This window comes from Hyaena hyaena, unplaced genomic scaffold (assembly GCF_003009895.1).
Source record: "Hyaena hyaena isolate Hyena2069 unplaced genomic scaffold, ASM300989v1 scaffold_110, whole genome shotgun sequence".
Lineage (NCBI taxonomy): Eukaryota > Metazoa > Chordata > Mammalia > Carnivora > Hyaenidae > Hyaena > Hyaena hyaena.
Window position 1 is genome coordinate 1,674,427 of NW_024080742.1, and position 24,366 is coordinate 1,698,792.

At 49.8% G+C, this 24,366-nt stretch overlaps 1 protein-coding gene and 1 long non-coding RNA gene across 2 annotated transcripts; both read left to right on the forward strand.

The window, feature by feature from the left end:
• The first annotated feature begins 4,992 nt into the window (after window positions 1–4,992).
• LOC120234510 lies at window positions 4,993–10,129 on the forward strand. Its single transcript, XR_005529115.1, has 2 exons — window positions 4,993–5,532; window positions 9,495–10,129. It is a non-coding gene; the product is annotated as an uncharacterized LOC120234510 (long non-coding RNA).
• Window positions 10,130–13,575: 3,446 nt separating this feature from the next.
• On the forward strand, window positions 13,576–22,537 carry LOC120234526 (translation initiation factor IF-2-like). Its single transcript, XM_039236417.1, has 2 exons — window positions 13,576–15,201; window positions 22,106–22,537. The coding sequence occupies exons 1-2, from the start codon at window positions 14,788–14,790 to the stop codon at window positions 22,124–22,126; spliced, it is 435 nt and encodes a 144-aa protein (XP_039092348.1). The 5' UTR covers window positions 13,576–14,787; the 3' UTR covers window positions 22,127–22,537.
• The last annotated feature ends 1,829 nt before the right edge of the window (window positions 22,538–24,366 follow it).

Sequence of the window (24,366 nt, forward strand, 5' to 3'; positions counted from 1 at the left end):
GTGCCTGGATGGCTCAGCTTGTTAAGTGTCTGACTTTGGCTCAGATCATGATCTCGCAGTTTGTCAATTCAAGCCCTGCATTGGGCTCTGCCCTGACAGTGGGGAGCCTGCTTGGAATTCTCTCTCCCTGCCTCTCTTTCCACTCCTACCTGACCCATGCTCACTCTCTCTCTCTCTCTCTCTCTCTTTCAAAAAAAAAAATAATAAACATTTAAAAAATACTCATTACTAAAACCGTGATTGCATATGTTGACAATGTATGTAGAATGTATACATATACATGTGCAACATATATGTAGAAAATCTAGAAGAATCTACAGATAAACTCAGAATATTAAAAGAATGTAGCAAGATCACTGGATACAGAAAAAATATATAGAAGTCAATTATACATTATATATATAATATACATATATGTGTGTGTATGTGTATATATATATATATATATATCCAACAGCAAATAGAAAATAAATAAATTTTAAAATACCAAATATAATAAAACACATCCAGAAACAAATATCCAAGAATAAATCAGTAAGAGATGCGTAAGAACACTAAATTGAAAACTACACAATAATATGAAGAGAGATTTAAGAAGACTTCTTCCCAAAATGGTCCATAGATTGAGACAAGATAATTACTAAAATATATGAAAGTGCAAAGGAGTAAGAATAGCCATGTTGATCCTAAAGAAGAAAAGCAAAGTTAGCGGACCTATCATTTGTGATATGTAGGTCCTCAGAGTACTGAATTCAGAAACAGACCCACATATATATACTTATTTGACACATGACTTTACTGAAGTGAGGAAGGGTGTTAGTTTTCAATAAGTGGAGTTGAGTCAATCACATAGCCATAGGTTTAAAAAAAAAATGAATTTTAACCTCCATCTGAGGCTAGACCTAAAAGTCAATCCCAGATGCAACATACAGATTTAAGTGTGAAAAGGAAAGTGCTTTTGGAAGGAAATACTGGAGAATATCTTGGGGCAAGCAGATATTTGTTAAATATGATATAAAGAGCATAGGTCATAAAGTAATAATGGATAAAGTGAACTATTTTATTTTTTATTTTTATTTTTTAATGTTTATTCATTTTTGAGGACAGAGAGAAAGAGAGAGAGCAAGTAGGAGAGGGGTAGAGAGAGAGGGAGACACAGAATCCGAAGCAGACTCCAGGCTCTAAGTATTCATCACAGAGCCCGATGAGGGTCTCGAACCCACAAACCATGAGATCCTAACCTGAGCCGAAGTTGGGGGCTTAACTGACTGAGCCACCCAGGCACCTAAAGTGAACCATTAAAGCTAAGACTTTCTGTTCATCAAAAGGCACCATCAAGAGACCAAAAAGGCAAGTCACAGAATAGGAGATATGTGAAATACAGTCACATCTGTAACACATAAAGAACACTTACCAGTCAATAAGAGAAAACAATCCAGTAGAAACACAAGGGGTTAAAAAAAACAAAAGTCCTTCACAAAGAGGATATCCAAATGGCCAAAGAAGCATATGAAAAAGATCAGTCTTGTTGGTCATCAGGGAAGGGAAAATAAACACAGTATATCCACCTGAATGCCTAAAATGAAAAAGTCTCACGAAAACAGTATTAGGGAGGGTCTGGAGCCACTTGAACTTGCAGTTCAGTCCACCACAGGTGACAGAATAAAGAGGTACGGGACTCTGGAAAACTGACATCTTCAGTGTAAATGCTGGATACATGCACATACTATGACGCAAAGTGTGTTTAGCAAAAAGTATGTACAAAAATGTGTGTTTCAGCTTCATTTGTAATAGCCCCGAACGAAACAACCTAAATGTCCATCAACAGTAAGACATAAATAAATTCCAGTACATTCCATCTGTAAAACACTATAACACAATGACAGGGAACAAACCACACAAAAAATATGGATGAATCTCATAAATACAATGTTGAGCACAAAAAGAGCACAACAACTGCAGAAGAGGAGAGACGGAATATATTCTCTGATTCCATTTATATGAGGTTCAAATAGACAAAATGGATCTTTGGGAGCTGACACGCAGGAGCGGGTGAGGGGGCTTCTGGGACACTAGTCAGATGTTACTTCTTGATCTGATGCTGGCTATGTAAGGGTGCTTAATCTGTAAATTTGCCCCAGTTTATAGTTCAAAAATGCGTTAAAACACCTTTTAGAATGGCCCAAGTCCAGGACGTGGCCAACACCCAGTGCCGGCCAGGATGTGGGGCAGCAGGAAGTCTCCTTCATTGCTGGTGGGAACACCAAACACGGCAGCCGCTCTGGAAGTCAGCTTGGTGGTGTCTTAACAAAACTAAACATACTCTTACATACGATCCAGCAAGTACGCTCCTTGGTGTTTACCCAAAGGGTGAAAACTATGTCCACGCTAATATCTGCTCACAGATGTTTATAGCAGCTTTTTCATTGTTGCCAAAACCTGGGAATGGCCCAAGGCGTCCTTCAGGGGTGATGGATAAATAAACGGTGGTCCCTCCAGTCAATGGAATATCAGTCAGCACTGAAAAGAAAAGCACTACCAAGCCATGAAAAGACATGGTGGAAGCTGGAAGGCATATTGCTAAGGGAAAGAAGCCAATCTGAAAATGTGACACACCGTACATCCAACTATATGACATTCTGGAAAAAGCAAAACTATGGGATCAGTGAAAGGATCAGTAGTGGTTAAGAGCTGGTTGTGGCGGGGAGAGGTGCCCGGTGGCTCAGTCAGTTAAGGGTCCAACTCTTGATTTCAGCTCGGGTCATGATCTCAGGGTTCACGGGTTCAAGCCCCACATCAGTTTCTGTGCTGACAGTGCGGAGCCTGCTTGGGATTCTCTCTCTCTCTCCCTCTCTGTCTCTGACCTTCCATCACTTGCACTCTCTCTGTCTCAAAATAAATAAATAAGTAAACTTAAAATAAAAAGAGCTAGCTGGGGGAAAGCTGAATAGGCAAAATAGAAAGCATCTTTAGGGCGGTGAAACTATTATACTAGTGGATATAGCTTTTTACTCATTTGTCCAAACCCATAGAACATACAATAAGCAGTAAAGTATGGACTTTGGGTGATAATGTGTTCAGGTAGGTTCATCAGTTGTAACACATTGTAACACCCTGACACGGGATTTTGGTAGTAGGAGAGGCTGTAAGGTGGGCAGTTACGGGATATGTGGGAAATCTCTGTACTTTCTGCTCAATTTTGGTGTTAATTTAAAACTGCTCTAAAAAAATGAAGTATATTTAAAACTGTTTAATCCATTAAAAAATAATGTCATGCTTGTTTCTTAAATAACAGCATATTTAAGTATTTTTTTATTTTTTTAAAAATTTTTTGGAACATTCTGATATTTTATTTTATTTTATTTTATTTTACAAATAGTTTATTGTCAAATTGGTTTCCATATAACACCCAGTGCTCATCCCCACAAGTGCCTTCCTCCATGCCCATCTCCCCCTCCCCCCTCCACATCCATCAGTCCTCAGTTTTTGTCAGCATTCAAGAGTCTCTCATGGTTTGATTCTCCCCCATGGTCCTCAGTTAAGTTCCTCCTAATCCTCCTATACGTGCAAACATATGATATTTGTCCTTTTCTGCCTGACTTATTTCATAGCAGCACTCTCAACAATGGCCAAAACACGGAAAGACCCTAAGTGTCCATCAACAGATGAATGGATCAAGAAGATGTGGTTTATCTATACAATGGAATACTACATGGCAATGAGAAAGAATGAAATCTGGCCATGTGTAGCAACATGGATGGACCTTGAGGGTGTTATGCTTATTTTTAATTTTTGAGAGAGAGAGAGTGGGGGACGTGCCAGACAGAGAAACAATTTTAAGCAGGCTCCACCCTCAGCATAGAGCCGGACACAGTGCTGAATCCCAGGACCCTGGGATCACGACCTGAGTGGAAATCAAGAGTTGGGGGATTAACAAACTGAGCCACCCAGGCGCCCCCACCTTCTTAAAGTATTTTAAACAGAAAAATGTGTGTGTGTTACCTTCACAGCCAATAGAAGTCCTTGTCCCCACGGATCCCACCTCAGAGACCCTGCTGTTAAGAGTGGCTTTATATCCCTCTTTCCAGCATCTACAAACACCCAAGGGCTAACGCCCAGGCACGCCCACCACCTAGGGTTACATCACATGATTCAGTCCCTCCACTCCTCTGGGCTCTGGTTTGCTCGTCTTTAAGTTGCCAGTGTTGAGTTAGATTAGGACTGGATTGTAAGGCCTCTGGCAGCTCTGAAATTGTACAGTTCTCTTCGTCTCCTGTATGAATTCTGCAAACTTGGCTGGGCGTCCCTCCGCCCAGTGCTAGGCACTATGTTAGGCGGGTAAACGACAGATGGTGAGTGTGTCGGAATGGATGTGTGAATGAATGAATGAATGAATGAATGAATGAATGAATGAATGAATGAATGAGATATGAGGCCCAGTCATGCCTTCCAGGAGCCTCTGGGGAGGAGCCGAGCCTGCACCTTGTGAGCAGAGGAGCAACCGAGTGACGTGTGCGTGCGGGGACAGCAGGAAGCGGAGGGCACCTCGGGGGGCGGGGAGGCCCACCGATCCTGGGGCAGGGGTGGGTGGGTGCTCGGAGTGCGTGTCCTGCGTGGCTTCCCAAGGTCCGCAGACGTTAGGCTGCCCCGCGGGCGGGTGCAGGGGGACGGGGAGAGCGGTGTGGGCTCTCCCCGGGTGTCCCTGACGCTGACACTCCTTCCCTGAACCTGTTCGTGGCCGAGGAGGTGCACTGTGGCCCTCACTCTGCTTGCAGAGACCCCGGAGCGAACCCCTGACGCTGAAATCCTGGCGAGGAGACTATCTGGGAAGGGGGCTTGGGTGCAACCCCACCTCCGGCCACGCCCCTGCCGCCGGGCCCGCCCACCTGCCGGGACGCCCACACCCAGAGCCAAATCTCGCGTGGCTTCAGGCTCCGCCCCGCCGCTGGCGCCCCGCCCACAGCAGGTGCGCCTGCGCCGCTGCGCGTGGGCCGGGTCTGGGCGGTGACCTCTAGAGAAGTCGCTGCTGGGAGTGAAGTCACAACCCCTTGGCCCGCTAAACGGCAAATAAAAGGGCTGCCCGAGATGTAAGGCAGGTCCACGGGAGAAGGGGAGGGATAGGCCCAGTTCCCCTCCGTCTCCTTCCTTTCTCCCTGAAGAGGCCCCGCCCTTCGAGGGGGGAGAAGCCCGCGCACCTGACCTTGGCACTTGGGACAGAAGGCAAGCGAGGGAGGGCAGGCGCCGTGGGTTTCCTAACGCCCGTACTGATGGACAGATTTTGCTCATTTCCCCAATGAACATAAGGCTTTGAAAAAAAAAAAAGTTTAAAAAAAGGAAAGAAGAAAAAAAAAAACAAAAGCTGTGCTATCGATTTAGCCAAAAAGACCAGGAGAAGCAGCAGCATCTGGCTGTAGGAACACCTGCCCCCCCACCTTCCAGGCCCCCCCCCCCGCCCCCCAGCACATCCTGAGAAGGGCCGCAGCGAGCCACCGCCGGAAGGAACAGAAGAGCAACTAGCAAAGTCATCTGTCGGTGAGGAGGTGTTTTTATCAAAATGTGATTGTTGTGGTAGTAATCGATGGTAATTACCATCACACCCGCCAAGCCCGGCCCCGCGCCTCCGAGGGTGGGGGGCGCTGCACCCCGCAGGTACCCGCTCCGTGCACAGACCTCTCCGAGAGGGGGCTGAAGCACTTGCCGCAACATGTGAAAAACAAGCCAGACATATCTCAGACTCAGGAGATATGCCTGAAACTAGCAAAAAAATTGATTTCCCCCCCATATTCGCTGCCAGATATTGCTACACTGCAGGGCTGTATGCAGATAGAGGACACTTCGCCGCTTATCACGCCGGTGATAGATCCCACACTGTCTTTAAAGGAATAAATCATTAATTTAAATTGTGCAGGTTTCTTCCATTTATAGCATAGCTGTTAGCTTTTTAACCATTTTCTCCCATTTGGGAAGAAACTGACTGACTCGTGGGTGCGTGGGCCCAGGAATTCAAGCTATTTCTTCCTTTTTTTTTTTTTCTTTAAAAGGCCATTGTTGATGAGTCATTGAAGTTTACCTTGTCATTTTAAAGAAAGCTCTTATTTTGAAAACTGATATTGTGAAATTAGTATGTGCCTGGGGGAAACTCCAGTCATTCCAGAATGGGAAAGGGAAAGTGGGTACAACCCTGTAGGGGGCAAGTCATTCATCCACCGGGCCAACCACTCACCACGAGTACTCGAGGTCATCTGTTCCCACGAAAAGCTTGGGCAGGGCCCTGCTAGGTTCTAGGCATCCGCCAGATGGGGGCGGAGCCAGGGCCCGTGTCCTCCCGGGCGTGCGATCCTGGGACTCAGGGCTCAGTCCCCATGTGAGCTGCCGCAGGTGCGTGGCGCAGTGGCCCCCCAGGGCCGGCATGGGGGAGGCCCGTGTCCAGGGAGGATGGTGGGGAGACTGCAGGGAGAAGGCTGTAGCACCTGCCGGGGACCTCACCTGGGCCCAGGTGCAGGGAGTGGCCTGGCATCCTCAGGGCGGGTGAGCTGCTGACCACCGGGTGGTGGTGGAGGGGCCAGCCTCACACTTCCGGACTTCTGGGAGCCCCAATTTCAGACATTCTTTCCCTGATATCAAACAGCTTGTTGGACTAAACCTTCCTATAGCACTGGAGAGATGCTGGTGGTTTTAGCAGGGGAAGGCCAGGCTCTCAGGAAGCGGGTCAGAGTTCCCCACGCTCCATTAAGGAGATTGGAGCTTATCCCGTGGCCCGTGGAAATCCATCCACCATCTTTGGTCAGGAGAGCCACAGGCATTTCCCGGGACTGTTGTAACAAATTGCCACAAACTGAGTGGCCGAAATAACACAAATTTATTGTTTTATATCTCTGGAGGTCAGAGGTCCCAAACTGGCTTATGCAGTAGTGTTTCTTCTGGAGGCTCTTGCCTTTTTCAGCTTCTAGAGGCTTCTGGCATTTGCTGGTCTGTGGCTCCATCCCCCATGTTCTCTCTTCCTGATGGTTGCTTCCATTGTCATGTCTGCTCTCTCCGATCTCCTGCCCCCTTAGAAGAACCCTTGTGATCACACCAAGTCTTCCAGAATTCTCTCTCCATCTCAAGACCCTAACTACAACCCCAAAGTCCTCTTTGCGCATCAAGTAACATATTCACGGGTGCCGGGCACTGAGACGTCGCATCTTTGGGCACACATTATTCTCTACATCGCAAGAATGATCTAGTAAAAGCTAACAACAGTAATAATTACAAGTAGAGTGTAGTGAAATCTATTCTGTGTAGATACTTACTTGAGATTCTATCAAACCACTGCTCCACACTGGACGTTACTCCCATTTTACAGAAAGGCAGACTGTGAGAGGTGAGGGGCTTGTTCAAGGTCTTCCACCTAACAGGACCCGTACTGGCACTCAAACACCCTGAAGAGCCTGGAAGTGTGCTGTGGGCTGGGCTGTGGTCCACGTGGCTGCTCGTGACTCAGCCTGGCGTGGGGTCTGCTTCCCCCAACACTGTTCAAGCCCAGTGTTCGCCAAGCCTGCACTTGACGCCGGCTCTGTGCTAACCCCGGAGACAGACAGCGCTGAGCCCGGGGCCTGTGGGGTCCCACAGCCTGGCTGGTGCGGGAGACAGACGGGCCCAAGGAGACAGCGTTTACCTCCGTCTGGAAAGGTTAGGGAAGATTCCCAGAGGGGGAGACATTTGAAGGTGAAGAACGAGGAGGAGTTTATCGTGTGCACGAGGCTTGGGGCACCGTGGGAGGAAAACGCCTTCAGGCGGAGGCAATTTCCTAGGCAAGAAATGTGTGGGTGAGAGACAGAGAGACAGAAACAGAGGACAGAGAGACAGAGAAACAGACTGAGACAGACAGACTGAGGGGGAGACAGAGACGGAGGCAAACAGGGACAGACTGACAGAGACACAGAGACAGAAACAGACAAACTGACAGAGACACACAGAGCATTACAGAGACAGAGAGATAGAAATGGAGAAAGAGACCCCCATGGAGACACACACAGAGACACAGAGAGTGAGAGAGACACATGGAGACAGAGACTGAGAGAGACATATACATAGAGATAGAGACAGAGAGCGTGAGACAGGCACACATGGAGACAGAGACTGACAGAGACAGAAAGTGAGAGAGATATACACAGAGATAGAGTCACAGAGAGAGAAAGTGCACACGTGCTCAGGAGGGAAGGGAAACCGTGTGTCCAGAGATGGGAGAAAGCAAAGGCAGGGTCCGGACGGAGACAAGGAAGGAAGAAGAGAGTCTGGAGCCAGGGGAGCCTCCGGCTAAGGGGGCAGCTGCCCTCCAGGAAGCTGGGGTGCACTGCACTGAGACCCGGGAAACACAGAGCACAGTCAGGGGAGCAAATGACAAGTGACAAGACCTGGTCTGAGTCCCGCTGCTGCTACTGACCAGCCTCCCTGCACCGCACTCTCCCCACCTGAACGAGGGCTCGCAGGCAGCCGCGTGAGGTCTCCCGAGTCCCACGTGGCCTGGCTTCACCTGCCTTGACGCTGTCCCGGGATGCAGATGTGCCTGGTGGACAGGGTGATGGCCCCTCAGGGTGGCCCCAGGCGCAGAAGCTACTCTTGTACACCAGACCCAGTGACATGGGAGTCAGGGAGATGCCAGATTCCCAGGGCCGTCGAACCTAGAGAGACGCCCCTCCCCGTGCCACCAAGCCCTGAGGGCTGGCAGCAGAGGCTGGCGACTGGGAACAGGTGTCTCCAGACTCGGGCAGCGGGCTGCTCCCCAGGCAGGCTCCTCCCCGCTCCCCCAACCCACTCTGGTCTCGAAAAGACTATTGCATAATCCAGCCGGAGGAAGGCTATACGCACAGGGTGCTCACTGCGTAAGCAGTTACAAACGTGAGTGACTGGGAACCACCTGAATACCTATCCATCGAGGGGTGGCTCACCACACTATGTGCCCCTGTATGCGCTGCATTTCAGAGCACGGGAAAAGCACGTTTGGAAATATTAATTGCCGGGAAGGACGCTCACAACAAAATGTTAGGGCAAAAGCCAGTCCCTATTTCCTGGTGTTTGAACCATGAATATTAGTTAACCATTCAAAATTCAATTCCAAAAACAATTTTAAGATGGGAGAATGTTTGCTAACCACATATGTGTATTTATAATGGCATGTGCCAGTGTGAGTGTTTTGGGGGTGGGGGCGTGTGCGTGAAAGAAAACCCCTAACAATGTGAACACGTGTGATCTCTGGGAGGGAGGGTGTTGGAGGATTATTGTTTTCTTTTTCATATTTTTCCGTATTTCCAAATGTAGTAAACATGTATTAATATTTAATCTGGGGGAGGAAGCTAAAAGAAACCACTAAATACGGGGATTTGCATGTTGTTGGACGGGATGGTGAGGATTCAGCTTGAGTCCTAGATCCCAGGGTGAGCAGGTAGCTTTCTGCGTGTTCCCTCAGTCACCTGCAGACATACTGAGGTGCTGGCCTCTGGTTATTCCCGCAGGCCCTTCACATGAACTGGAGACAAAGGCAGATTGGGTCCGGCCGCCCAGAGTTGGCAAGTACGAGCGAAGGCACTCACCACAGCAAATAAATGCATGTCGGAAAGCATCACAGGTACCTTGGAGTTCCTGTGTCTGCAGCCACGGCTCTGGGCTCGGGGACAGAGACGAGGTCGTCCTGCCTGGAGCTGGTAGCAAGAAGGCACCAGGATGGGAAGCTTAAACACACACGTTCCAGCCCCTGGTCTCCCGGGGGTGTCTGTTCCAGAACACGGCTCCCTGAGAAGGTCGTGGTGGATTGCTGATTCTCTGAAGGCAGAGGAGGCGAAGAGGAAAGATAAGCAGGTGTGTCTACAGCTCGCTCCTGCACCCCCGTCCCCCACCCCACGCCTGGACACCTTGCGTCGGTGTCCATGGCATCCGAACACCACTCTCCAGGCTCCCGGGTGCCAGGAGCGTGCTCTCACCTTGAAGATAAATTTGCACAGTGCGCACACCGTGTTCTGTGTGGAAATTTTGCCTCTTTTACAGTGATTCCAATAGAGACTTCAGAGAAATACTGCCTTCCATGAAAAAGTCTCAGTAAATACACTCCTCAGAATTTTCATTCTTAATATATCAGTAGCTTTTCAGTTCATCACAGTGTTATTAGTGAGTCTTCATAAAGTGCTATGCATCTTTATTAAAAATGGAAGTTCACATCATTTTATGTTCCCATAAAAATGGGTGGTGGTAGCTTTGATTAATTTCTTCACATACAGTGAACTTTACAGCAAATTGGACAGTGTAATTCAATTCCTATTTCTGCAGATTTTTTTGTTGGTAGAAAATTGATATCATTCATATGTAATCATATTGCCTTTGCAAGAGATATTTAAGAAATAATATCCTGAGGTAATGATCGCATGGCTTAATTATTAATACCATGCTTCCACACATGGCCGTGTGGGTTCCTTCCCCAAGCTTGACTTCCATCAGAAAATATTTCTCCAATCTAAATTCAGCAGCGTGCCACCAGTGTGCACATGAGTGTGCGTGTGTGCGAGAGGTGTTTCTTTCCTGAGCAGCTCGAGCGCCCCTTCTACAGTAATCGTGGGTTGTCAGGGGCTTAGCCACAGGACTGCCACAGCCCAGACCAGAGGGAAATGTGAAAGGTAAGCGTTCAGATCCCAAGGTTTCCTGCCCCCACCCCTCTCCCAGGCAAACCTACTAAGTCTCTCTTAAATTTAATGATTGCCAACCAACCATATAGGAGATTTCTGACTTTGGATGCCGCGTTAACAAAGATTCTCCAGAGAGACAGAGACAGAGCAAGAGAGGGAAGAAGAGATAGGGAGAAAGAGAGAGAGGGGTGAAGGAGAGACGGCTTTCGGGGACTGGTGCCTGTGGAAGTGGGCGAGGAACCCTGGGCGCCTGGCACGGGAGGGCAAGCCCAGGCGTGTGGCACTGGGTGTGTTGGCCGCCTGGAAACCCCATGCGGGACGCTGCTGTTCTTGCTCATGGGGGAGCCAGATGACTGTCCCCGAGGCCAGACCACTGCTAAGTGGCAGCACTGGGGGCCTGCCCCCAAACAACGGGCTCTTCTAGAGAAAATGAACCTTTCTGGGAGCAATACACATTTAAGAAATTCATGTCTCAAGGGGCGTCTGCTTGGCTCAGTCCGTTAAGTGTCTGACTTAAGTTCAGGTCATGATCTCATAGTTTGTAGGTTCAAGCCCCGTATCAGGCTCTGTGCTGGCAGCTCAGAGCCTGGAGCGGCTTCGATTCTGTGTCTCCCCGTCTCTGCTCCTCCCCTGCTTACTTGGTTTCTGTCCTCTCTGTCTCTCTAAAAACTAAATAAACATAAAAAAAATTTTTTTAAAGGAAATTCATGTCTCAGTATCATTTAGGTAGACTGCAAGATGTCTAAACTATGAAAACGCGCACTCCCCTCTCTGTTTGAGAACAAACTGCCTCCCCAGCGATGTCAGAACTGAGAAAAGGGACCAGTGTTCCCTAAGGTCAGCGCAGGGCAGGACAGCCTCCTCGGGCCCCTGTCCCTCTGGGGAACCCGTGGGAGGCGGTACTGCCCGTGTGGCCAGGACACAGGTGCCCCGGGTGGGGACACAGCCACCCAGGTGCCTAAGGGGTTCCCCTCGTGGCCTCGGGCAGCTGTAGTCACAGCAGACACGACGGAGTCGCAGGCGCGGGGCGCAGGGTCCCCGCAGGCCGCTCCGCAGGTCCGGCTGTAAATCGGCTGTAAACACCCGGCAAGTGCAAGGGGAGTGGCTTCCACGCTGGGGTTCGTGTTCATCGCGGCTACGCTGGAAACAGAATTGAATTCTTCACGGCAGAAAAACAAAGACAGCTCTGAGTTACACTGTAATTCACCGCGGGAGATTTATGAATATTATTTTCCTGTAAAATCCGGCATTTTTCTCTTTACTTGCAACCTGTGCGTGGCATAAAGCCTGTGTCTACGCAGGATGCGCTCCCTTGCTGGGGCACGTGGCCACACACCCCGGCCACTGTGCCTCTGTGTTTAGCGTGTCCGCTCAGACCGGCGAACCGAAACGCGGTTAAGTGGCCGCTTCTCACTGAAAGGTCCGGTACAACTGCAGTGACCGTTAAACAGCGTTGCAGCTGTGGCTGGGGACGCTTGCACGCTTGTGTTTACACAACTGAATGAGTTCGTCGGTGGTGGGACCCAGAACAGAAACACCCTTGGGAGCTCCAGCCACTACTGTGAAAGCTCCTACTTGTACCTAAATTTCGAAGTTTCTACTTCATTAAAAAAAACACACAAAATCAGCATCCTATGCCGGTGACATATTGACTGAAACCCTTGGAAGAGAGGGGAAGGCAGAGGATTTTCTTTGAACACGAAGAAACACACAGGGGAGGGCCCACTTCCGGGCTGCGACATGTTTGTGGCCGAGGTGATGGGTGGCTCTCGCTGCTGAGATTGGGGAGCACGTCTCTCCCCAGAGCCGCTCCGTGAACACGAGCTGACCAGGTGGGTGCTGAGCGGGGGACCCGGTCGCCTGGCTCCTCCTATATGACCTGGGGAGACAGATTTGGGTCGTAAGTAGGGTGTCTTCTCTGTGTTCAGCTCGGGGGGGTCCCATGTCCCCCGTCAAGGAGGACACCAAGGCCCCCTCTGAGCGCCCACCCACATAGATGCCACCGGCCAAACCAGCACATTTTTAAAGTGCATTTTTTGAAAAATGAAATCTCAGATTTGCTGTAAACTCGGGCCAGGGAGGATCTAGCAGATGGGCAATGTTTAAGTTACAAACCTAAGGGAAGCTTTTGCATTTAAAAAAAAAAAAAAAAAACCCCTCTTAAACTGCAGCTCTTAAAATAAAGAAAGATTTTCTGTTTTCCATAGTGACTCACTAAACCTTTATTTAGACAGTTGGTAAAAACACCACATCACATATTTCACATGTTTTTTTTTTTCACTGCTGCAGCTTAAAACAGAATCGTGTTTTTTCTTCTAGAGGGAAGCAGAAATCTACAGTAAGGCATTTTGCCTCTTTTTTTTTTTTTTTTTTTAATGAACCCTAAATGCGTTTTGGAACGGCCCTGCTCCCGGTCAGAGCCGCGGCACAGCACCCTCTGGTGCACATGTTAAGGAGAAAGATTAGGGCTGTTCCGGGGCTTTGTTCCTACGCTGTTCAACATTTCCCAGAGATGAATTTTAATGCTCATTCAAACATACGACAAAAACATAATGATCTGAAATCCATCATCCTCCCGTTCCAGCACTTTCGCGGCCGTGGCTCTTGCGAGGTTGCAGGTCGGCCGCGGGACAGCAAAGGGGGGCGACGGCCGGAGGCCGAGCGCGGCCGGTGCCCCCGCCCCGGGGTCCAGGGGTGCGGGGACGCGCAGGACGCCCCCCGCCACCGCCAGCACCACGACGCCAATCCACAGGGACTCCCAGCTCCCGCCGAGGGAGACGCGGCCGGGCGTCCCGGAGCGTGCTGTGGGGAGAGGCGCACACGGCACGCGCGTGCACGCGCACGCCCCCACGTCCGCGTGCACACACGCACGGAGCGCACCCCCACACCCACCCCCGGCCTCTCCAGCACCTTCCTTTCCCGCGTGCAGAGGCAGTCCCCGCGCACAGCCCGGAGGCGGGCCGGGTGGTGCGGCCTTCTCCGCGCACGGCGCTCGCGCGTGTAGCCCCGTGGCCGGCAAGGCGGCTCCGGCGGCCGCGCGCAAGCCTCGCCGCGGGTCCGGACGGCGGCGTGTGTCCGGCGGCCTGTGGGCGCGGCGCGGAGCGCGTCGGGCCGGGCCCTGCTCCGCCCCGACCCCGACGGCACACGCGTCGGGCCGCGGAGCCCCGCACAGCCGCCTCGGACTCCCGTGACGAGGATGACTGTTGCCCGCTCCTGTCAGAGCCAGGCTCCCGTGTCGCTAGGGACGGACTGACGCCGGACGCTCCGGGACACGATCCCGTGAAAGGACTTGCAGTGACTCCTCTCCTTTGTATGTCGTCTCTTTGGCCAGAAACCTGTATTTTTGTGCAAATACAGAAGTCCTGTGAAGTAGGAAAACTATCCTTTTTCGTCACTCAAGGACTTTCTAGAGGGTTTTAGTGACTACAGAAGACGCTGAGGCCCTTGCAGGGCCCGGCCGCATGGCGTCTGTCGCGCGGTGTGCAAACACGCGGTGCCCCCGTCGGCCGGAGGCGGACGGTGAGAGCCACGGAAGCCGTGAGGGCACTGACGACCTCACGGGCCGCGGCTGCCGCCTCCTGGAGCCGGCTGGCCACCCCAGGAGCCTGAGCGCCTCCACCTCCAGGATTCCATCCAACCGAATCCCACGTTTCTGAGGCAGAAGGGCCCTCGTGGGCCCCCCGCCCCGCGTCCTCGCAGCCTGTGACGCCCATTAGTCCTGTCCCCAAGTCCCCACCACAGCCGGTTTCCCCCGGGATGGCCGAGGCTGCACGGAACCCCCTCGTGATGACGCCGTGCGGACACATGTCATCTTTATATTGTCGCAAAGCTGAGCAGTGACGTCCTGTGACTTCCCTGAGGGTCAGGCGGACTTCACGGAAGAGGCTCCTTCTAGAATTTTCCGTGCCCACCCAGCCCCGGGTCTGGAGGGTGCCCTGGTCCGAGCGGTGCTGCGAGAAGAGCTGGGTCCCCTGTCAAGGCACCTGCGACGGGTCCCCTCCACCGCGTCCGAAGCTGCGGTCTCGCCCGGCTCCGTATTCACCTGAGCGCCCTAACGTTTGCCGTCGGGGAAAGAAGCGCTCTTCGAGGCAAGGAACGCGTGTCCCGGGCAGGAGGGAAAGGCGCCGGGGAGATGGGCCCGTCCCCCCACGGTGGTCACAGCCTGACTGCTCTGTCCGGGCCGCGAGCCCCTGTGAGCCCCCCTGGCGTGGGGACCGCGGGAAGTGTGGCCGGCGGGCTTCGGGTGGCGCAGACACGCTCAGCGCCGGCTCCCTCAGGCAGGGGCGAGCACGCGGCCCGAGGCCCGTGCCGCCGGCCGCCCGGCCCCGGGGACCAGGCAGCGGGGGTGGGGCCCCGGCCCCTGTGCGGGGGCCGCCAGGAGCTCCCGAGGCCCGCTCACCCCCGGGCGGGGCCTGGCATGTTCCCGAGGCAGACGTCACGCAGACAGAGCGCACGGAAAATGGACAGTCAGCAGTTAAGCCACTTTTACTTCAACGCTCCGGACGACAGCAGGCTTGACCCCGGAGACCCACTGCGCGTCATCCAGGTGAGCAGTTCACACACAACTCACACCCACAGGCCGCTCACCACCATTTATTCTCACATTTACAATGCATACTCACCACACACAATTCACACTCACAACTCATACACAAAGCCACACATGCAACTCACACCCACAAAACCACTCAGACATGATTCACACAATTCACACCCACAGAGCCACTCACGCAGACATGATTCATACAATTCACACAGACCACTCACACCATTTATTCTCACACAAGGTATACTCACACATCACACACAATTCATACCCACAAAAGCCTACACACACACAGACACACACACACACACACACACACACACACAAATACCCAGGTGATATAATAGTTCAGATTCCAGTGGGCTGGAGGTCAGGAGACCTATCTTTTCTCCATTCAGTAATGTGTTTATTGAGCGCCTACTATGTGCCAGGCACCAAGTGCTGGAAACACAGCAGACAGGAGACATGGGGATGCTGCCCCCAGAGTTTACGTCTCTTGAGAGACGGACTATAAACATTAGAAGACTGCAAACCAATTCTAGCAGAGAATTCATCCTCACACCCCTCGTTTCGAGCCTGCCTGCCAGTGACAGAGTGGATTCTAAGTACAACTGGGACTTGACGTGCATGTCATGCTGTGTGAGGAACCTGCTGCCCGGAGTGCCGCCATCTTCCCTGGCCCAGTTGTGATGACTGGGAGGGAGGCCTGTGCTCTGGAACGGAGGGGAGGCTGAGGAGGGAGACACCCAGACGCAGTGCTGCGTTTGTTTAAGTGCAAGTGCAAACGCCCCACACAGCCGCCCGTTCTTCCCTCTGATCGCTGGTCAGCCAGTTCCTGAAAAGCACCTGGAAAATAATGGCAGGACACCTGTCCGTTAAAGCCCCAAGGCGTCCATGTTACTGTTTGTATATTCATTGATGAGGGCAAACTGTTCGTTATAAAATCTGAAATAATGAGACATCATTACTTAATTGCATCCTTCTTCCTTCGTGTAGAATCTTAGATAGGATTTTAATAAGCCAATATAAAACAATATAGACAGCACCATATATACTCCTATTTAAAAAACACTGTCCTTTCTCTGCAAAACACCCAGGTGGAAGGAGCAGAATGTGATCATTAGGCTGGTTTTGATCACTTTCATCTCTGTAAGAAAAAACAAAAAGTTTTTCCCACCTGAGGAAGGAGGAGACAGGGCTCCGTGTGTGGAGACCCTGGAGTGGGGGATGGGCTCTGTGTGTGGAGACCCTGGAGAGCGGGGGGCGGGCTCCGTGTGTGGAGACCCTGGAGTGGGGGATGGGCTCTGTGTGTGGAGAACACGGCAGGGGCTCTGTGTGTGGAGCTCTCAGGGCTCCTGGATGGTGTTCCCGGTTTGCCTTTGGCCTGAGCCCTCTTGGTTGTATGTGGGGCTTGGCCCCCTCCCTCCCCCCATTCTGGAAGAAGTTCTGTGCTGGCTTCAGCTCTGGGAGAGCCTCTGCTACATCGCCTCCCTTATTCCCTGATGGTGCAGCCTGTACAGCCCTGCATTTGTCCCCAGCCCCGGACCCTCCAGCCCCCTGTGGCTCCCAAGCTTGGCCAGCAGGCTTCCAGCTCCTCCTGGCTGGGAAGGGCGCCGCCTGCCTCGTGGGCTGGTGGCCCTGCGAGGCCAGAAATGGGGTGGCTATGGGTGTGGCCGGGGGGCCCTGGGTCCCGCCCAGGCCCAGGGCAGCCCAATGTGGGGGGTCCAGCGGCCAGCCCTGGGGAGCCTGGAAGCAGGGCCTGGCCTGGCCTCCCCTACAAACCCACGTGGTGATTTACACTCTGTGTCAGCTTGCAGCTGGGCCTCCTTGAGGCCTTTGTGGCTCCCCCGTGGCCATCTTGAATGGCCAAACCAGAGCAGCCATTTGAGGGCCATTTCTTTCCCTCACATAACGCAAGCCACCCGGGAGCCCGCAAGCGGTGGGCAGGAAATAAACCTCAGCCGGAGGCTGTGGCAGAGGCCTGGGCTGGCAGGAAGGCTGCTCGGCCACAGGGAGTCACATGTGCGTGTGGGCAGGTCTGTCCCCAGGTGGCCTTTCCCTATCACAGCTGCCTGGGGGGATGGAGGCGGCACAGGGAGGCGTGTGTGAGCATGAGGGGGGCTGCAGGCCCGCACGGGATGGAGGCCCCTCCCGGCCCGCAGCCTCCGCCTCCGTGCTCTTCCTTGGGGTGCTCTTTGGAATGGGGGTGACGACAGCACCTCCCAGGGTTGTGGGGACGAGGCAGGAGGCAGGTGCTGGCAAAGCCTTTGCATAATAAATGTCAGGTGGCAGACGAGCGGAACCATGACCTTTAATGTTCTCTCTGCACTTTGTTTTGGGAGGTGCCCGGCTTGCACGTGGCCCCTTGGCCACACTGTCCTGTGTAGGTGGAGCGCCGTCCTTAGTCACCTCCCTTAATCATGGTTTTAAGAACGGTCTCCGCACCTTGTCCCCCACTTCTCTCAGTGCATCTTGAAATGCAGGGACAATCAAAAGGCCTCTTGAGCACTAAGAACAGACCAGGCTCCTGGGGTGGAGGGAATGGACCCCGGATTCCCAGGAGGAACCAAGTGAGTTTCCAAAACCTGCACTTGTCAGGTGGGCCACATCCGTATCACAAGATGAGCCAGACTCAGGCTCTGCCGTTCGCATGCTCAGTGGTGATTTCTGCCTCCTGATGACCCATCACTGAGGGCGGTTGAGAAGAACAAACGCAACAGTGTTTACAAAGCACTAATCCAAACATTCAATAGATGGTAAATAGTCTTGCTTTCATGATAAATATTTGCAAAATTTGCTTTTCTTTGACCTTGACTTGTTGCTATGGAACTGAACTCCGTTCATAGAACCATCTCTTTTTGAGGCTGCTCACCTTTGCTTTGATTTTTCAAAAGAGTTGGCAATCCCACCAAACCTTGTAAAATGAAAAGTGTAGTGCAAACTCGAAGTGTTTCCCAGACACACCCAACTCCCTGGCAATGTCGTTTGGGGATTCTGATCCCAGAGCTGAGCTGTCTGAACACCCAGTGTTCACCTTGACAGCACCTGCTGCGCCAGACACACAGCCCCCCTTCCGGGATGACCCTCTACCCACGCGGGTTTTTTTTAAATGTTTATTTAGTTTGAGAGAGAGTGTGTGAGTGGGGGAGGGGCATAGAGAGAGAGAGAGAAAGAATCCCAAGCTGGCTTGCTGCTGTCACACATTGATACGGGGCTCAAACCCACCAACTGTGAGATCATGACCTGAGCCAAAATCCAAAGTCAGATGCTCAACTGACTGAGCCGCCCAGGAGCCACCTCCCCCCAACACAGGTTTAAGACAGGCAGAATGCCGTTTTTTTTTAGATCAGATGCCATTGATGAAGGAGGGGGGAGGCAGGGGATTAAAGTTGAAGAAAAAGAAAGACCTGAAAAGTGGTTGCTGAAGGAAACAGGAAGAGCCTGGTAAAAGGCACAAGCTTTCAGCTGTAGGATGCATAAGGCCGGAAGATCTCATGTAGAACAGGGTGACCATATGAATTCACTGGGAGAGTGTAACTTAGAGATCTCACACAGCAGAAAAGGTAAACATCAAGGTGATGATGTGCTAACTAATATGAGGAATCTTCCAGAATGTATACATATATCAAGTCATTACTTTGTACATTTTACATGTCTTACAATTGTATTTGTTAGTTATATCCCAGGGAAGCTGGAGGTAGCCGTGGGGGGAGGGGGGAGAGAAAAGAAAGACCGTGGAAAAAATTGGGAGACAAATTATTTTTTTCTTTCCAAACTTATCTGATCTTGAAGATAACAACCAAGTATAAATGAATTGTGTTTGCACTAATAAAATTTCCATTCACCCCCGAATTTTGACCAAGTGGAGGAGAGGATGGGGAGAGGGGCGGTTGATGAAGGTTACCAGCCATGTAAGGGCTGGGCTGGCCAGAAGCCCTTCATCCCATAAGGACGCCAGGGGAGGATGGCTGGTGGAGGAGGAAAGGTGGAGAGACAAATCAGAGGCTGCTTGGACAGCAGAGGGGAATCAAGAAAAGAGAGGCAGAATAAAAACAACTAAGGTGAGAAGTAAGAGCCTTTATCAGGAAATAAAATGATGTTTGGGTTTGCTTCAAAAAAACTTTTCAGAGTCTGTGACTCCCTCTCTCTCTGACCCTCCCCTGCTCACGCTCTCTCTCTCTCTCTCCTAGAAATAAATAAAACATTTTAAAAATTAAAAAAAAAAAAAACTAACACAGGGTGGGGACATGGAGGAGGGGGTGGCAAAGAGGGCGAGACAGGGTGGCCGTTTGGGGACACGGTGATGGGTACCTGGGGACGCATTACACAGTCCTGTCTACTTTGTAAGTTTGAGAATTCTCTGTTTAAAAAAAAATCCGAGGGACCTGGGTGGCTCAGTCGATTAAGTGTCTGACTCTTGATTTCAGCTCAGGTCATGATCTCATGGTTCACAAGATCGAACCCCATGTTGGGCTCTGTGCTGATGGCATGAAGCCTACTTGGGATTCTCTCTCTCCCTCTTTCTCTGCCACTCTCCATGCTGGTGCACTCTCTATCTCAAAATAAAGAAACATAAAAGAATCAGATTATCCTAGGGAAGCGAGGGAGTAGCCCTCAGGGACTGCCCTCACTTCTAAGCCGGCTGCACAGTTTGAGGGTTCCCAGGACTTTGCTTGGGTCTGACGATTTGCTAGAAGAACTCACAGGACTCACTGAAAGCTGTTCCACATGCAACTAGGGTTCGTTACAGTGAAAGGGCACAGGATAAAATGTGCCAAGGGAAGAGACGCCCGGAGCCAGTCCAGAGGAGACCAGCACATCCAGCTGTCTCTCCCAAGGATGTGTGACAGCACACATGGAGTATCACCAGCCAGAGGACATCACTCAAGCCCCGGTGTCCAGATATTTTATGGGGGTTGATAAGTAGACATCGCTGAGTGCCCACCCGTCTGACCTCGCAACCCCAACCACTCTGGAGGTCAAGCACATACCCTGTGGCCTGAAGCCCCCATCATAACTCACGGTGCTAGACTCCCTAGCGAGTCCAGATCCTCAGGTGAACAAAGATCTTCCTTCTAGACATCACTTCCCAAGAGACGAGGGCAAAAGTCAGATGACATATTGGGTAAGGTCAATTCTCCACTGCACGAGTCTGGTAAGTTTTGAACTACACCCCAGCAGAGAGGCCTGAAGGCCTTTAACTGGGGCTGGGGGGAACGGGGCTGGGGGGTCATGTCTTCTTGGTGGTCTGCACCATTACAATGGAAGCAGATTTTTTTTTCTAAACGTTTTATCCATTTCTAGGAGAGAGAGAGAGCACGTGAGCAGGGGAGGGCCAGAGAGAGAGGGAGTCACAGACTGAAACAGGCTACAGGCTCTGAGCTGGCAGTCAGCACAGAGCCCGACGCGGGGCCCGAACCCACGAACCGCGAGATCATGACCTAAGCAAAAGCCAGACGCTCAACCGACTAAGCCACCCAGGTGCCCCAACAATGGAAGCAGATTTTTAACCTATGTTTCAAAGCAAATGTTATGTGTTTTCCCAAATGTTATGGGTTGAATTGTGTCCCCCACAAATTCACGTGCTAAAGTCCTAACCCCCAGGACCTCAGAATGAGACCTTATATGGAAATAGGGTCTTTACGGATGCCTCTGTAAAATGAGGTCATTGGGATGGTCCCTGGTCCAGTGGGGCTGGTGTCCTGCTAAGAAGAGAGAGGTGTACACAGATGCACATACGGAGAATGCCACGTAAAGATGAAGGCAGGAATCAGGGTGAGGTGTCCACAAGCCAAGGACCCCTAAGAACTGCGGGCAAACCAGAAGCTCAGGTAAAGCCTTCAGCCCATTCCCCCTCCCAACCTCGGAAGGAGCCCGCCCCGCCGGGACCTTGGCCTCTGACTTGTGGCCTCAGGAACTGGAGAGGATAAGTTTCTGTCGATGAATCCACCGGCCTTGTGGCATTTGTTACAGCGGCCCCAGCAAATTAATACACCAAACAGCATTCAACTTACTGAACGGATCCATGGCTGTGAAACCGTGTTTGAAACCACTGAGCGAGACAATTTCTTCCATTTATGTGGGAGGAAGCTGATACCCAGACACACAAAAAAGACAGATGCGGAACAGGAGCCTCGTTCTGCTTTGTGTCCACTGAGGCGTCAGCGTGATGGAACTTTTCTTCTGTGAGCTTTGAAATTTCAGCTTGCGGACCGCCTAAGCACCTTCTGCTCTTTGTGCATCAACACAGATGCGGAGAGGAATTGCTGTAGTCCAAGTGAGAGGACGCTCCCTGAGCGCCAGCGATTAGAGCGACAGTGGGGCAAGCGGCTGAGGGGTCCCGGGGTCAACGCCATCAGGGTGGGCTGAGAATGGCAGGTCAGCACACGGGTCCTCGGCCTCTCTGCCTAAATGTATTCCTAGGTATTTTATTCTTTTGGATGTTATTCTAAATGGGATTTTCTTAATTTCTTTTTCAGGTAAGTAGTGTATAGAACTGCCGCTGATTTTTGTATGCTGATCTCATATCCTGCAACTTTACAAGATTCACTCAGTAGTTCCAACAGCTTTCTGTGGTGTCTCTAGATTTCTCCATATGTGAGATCATGGCATCTGTAAGCAGCCCGTGTTACTTCTTTCTGACTTGGAAGCCGGTTTGTTCTTTTGCCTGCCGAGTCCCTGTGGCCAGGACTTGCAGTGCAGGGGTGAGGAGGGGGGAGGAGCCGGGAGAGCACGTGCTCTCCTCTCACCCTCATCTCGGAGGGAAGGCCTCCATCTCTGCACCAGTGTGGCGTTTGCATACTGTCTACAGCTGCTTTTGAGGCACAGCGGCAACACTGAGTAGTTGTGGCAGAGACCATCTGGCCCACAAAGCCTAAAATATTTACTGTCTGGTGCTTTGTAGGAAGAAGCGACCCTGTTCTAAAGCACTGCAGCACCCACACTGCCTGAAAGCTGCCCCATGTCGTCCGCTAGGAGCATACCGCCTCTTCAGGAGACGGCAGCGGCCTTCGAGCCCAGCACCTGCCCCATTCTCTTCTCTCTCCCCACACCGAGCACCAGCCCTGCCTTGCACGGACACCAGTAAACGCTGGATGGAGAGGTGGGGGTGGATGCATCAGTGTCAAAAGAAGGAAAGCATCACTGCCCAACCCCTTCCCTTTAGCACAGAAGGTGAGCTGTGTGGAAAAATCACCAAAAACTAGTCACCCTTTTGCACGACACGGAGTTGTTGATGGAGATGGAGGGGTAGGATTCTGCGTGGTACTCAGGAGAGGTGGGGGGTGTATACCCACGTGCTTTTCATAATCAGGGATGAGTGAGTTTTGGTAAAATAGTTATTTTCTGATTGACGTGCACAAAGATTTGAATGAAGCTTTATCTTCATGTCTGATTGATCTTTCATGGGCAGCAACTTTTCATATTTTAGCACGAAAAGGTGTCAGTGACCCAAAACCAAATGATTTCCAGACGTCCTGGAGGTGTTATTTGAGGGCTTTACTGTAAGGCCTGCAGGTCACCAGATAAATGGACCCCCTTCAATTGTGGCTTTAAAGTTTCGTTTTTCATAACTGAGTTTTCTTAAAATGAGTTCTGCCCACGTGAGCTCTTAAAATGAGTTCTGTATTGAAACCCTAACAGGAAAAACCTATTTTCTATCGAGTGAAATTAAAATATTTCTTCTACTTTTTTTAATTGCAGAACTAGGATTTATAAGGAAAATGAAACTTTTTTTTTTACCATTAACAAACAAGAAGCATGTATCTTTTAAGTGGAAGTGGATAATCACTTTCCAAAACAAGTTGCAATAACATCCCATCAACAGCCTATAAATATAACCTCTTCTCTTATCCTTGTAAACAGTGTAACCTAAGTAGTTATATACATTATATATAATGCTCTAAAAAAATAGTCATTTGAAAAAAACGTATTATATATATGACAATATATATAGTGTATAGACAGTAATATATATATAAATACACACACATATATAACATCGATGTTTGAGATGACATTTCTAAGACATTAGATGTTATATACGTTATATATAATGCTCTATAAAGTCATTTGAAAAAAGCCAGTATACGTAATATGACTATATATATATATAAACACACACATATATATACACACACCGTATATATGGTAATATATACACATATATATAAAACATTAATGTTTGAAACAGCATTTCTAAAATATTAGATGTTATATGCATTATTATGATGCTCTAAAACATAAAGTCATTTGGAAAAAATAGTATATATAACATGAGTATATATATAGGGTGTATATTTAGTAATATACATACATATACCCACACACATACATATAACATGAATGTTTGAGATAGGATTTCTAAAATATTAGATGCTATATACATCATATATAATGCTCTAAACCATAAAGTCATTAAAAAACAGTATATATAATATGACTGTTTATATTATTATAAGCACACACATATAAAACATGAATGATTGAGATTGTATTTTAAAAATATTAGGTGTTATATACATTATATATAATGCTCAAAAAAGTAGTCATTTGAAAAGATAGTATACATAATATGACTATATATAGTGTATATACAGTAATATATATACATATATAAAATATTAATGTTTGAGATGGCATTTCTAAAATATTGGATATTGTATATGTCATATATAATGCTCTAAAAAATAAAGTCATTTGAAAAAATACCAGTATATGTAATATGACTATATATAATAGATATATAGTGTATACATATTATATATATATTATATACATACACACACATATAAACATATAAAACATCAATGTTTGAGGTGGTATTTCTAGAATATTAGATGTTATGTACATTATATATAATGTTCTTTTTTAAATTCTTTTTAATGTTTTTATTTATTTCTGAGAGAGAGAGAGAGCATGAGCAGGGGAGGGTCAGAGAGAGAGGGAGATACAGAATCTGAAGCAGGCTCCAGGCTCTGAGCTGTCAGCACAGAGCTCAACGTGGGGCTTGAACCCACAAACCGTGAGATCATGACCTGAGCAGAGTCGGACGCTTAACCAACTGAGCCACCCAGGTGCCCCTGTAATGTTCTAAAAAGTAAAGTCATTTAGGAAAAAAGAACCCAGTATACATGACTATATGACATATATGTATAGTGTGTATAT

Bases quoted from the DNA above. Each gene is read 5' to 3' on its own strand.
- LOC120234526 (XM_039236417.1), top strand. From the start codon at position 14,788: ATGGGCCCGTCCCCCCACGGTGGTCACAGCCTGACTGCTCTGTCCGGG. The intron at 15,202-22,105 runs GTGAGCAGTTCA...GGTGCTTTGTAG, and splicing joins ACCCACTGCGCGTCATCCAG to GAAGAAGCGACCCTGTTCTA.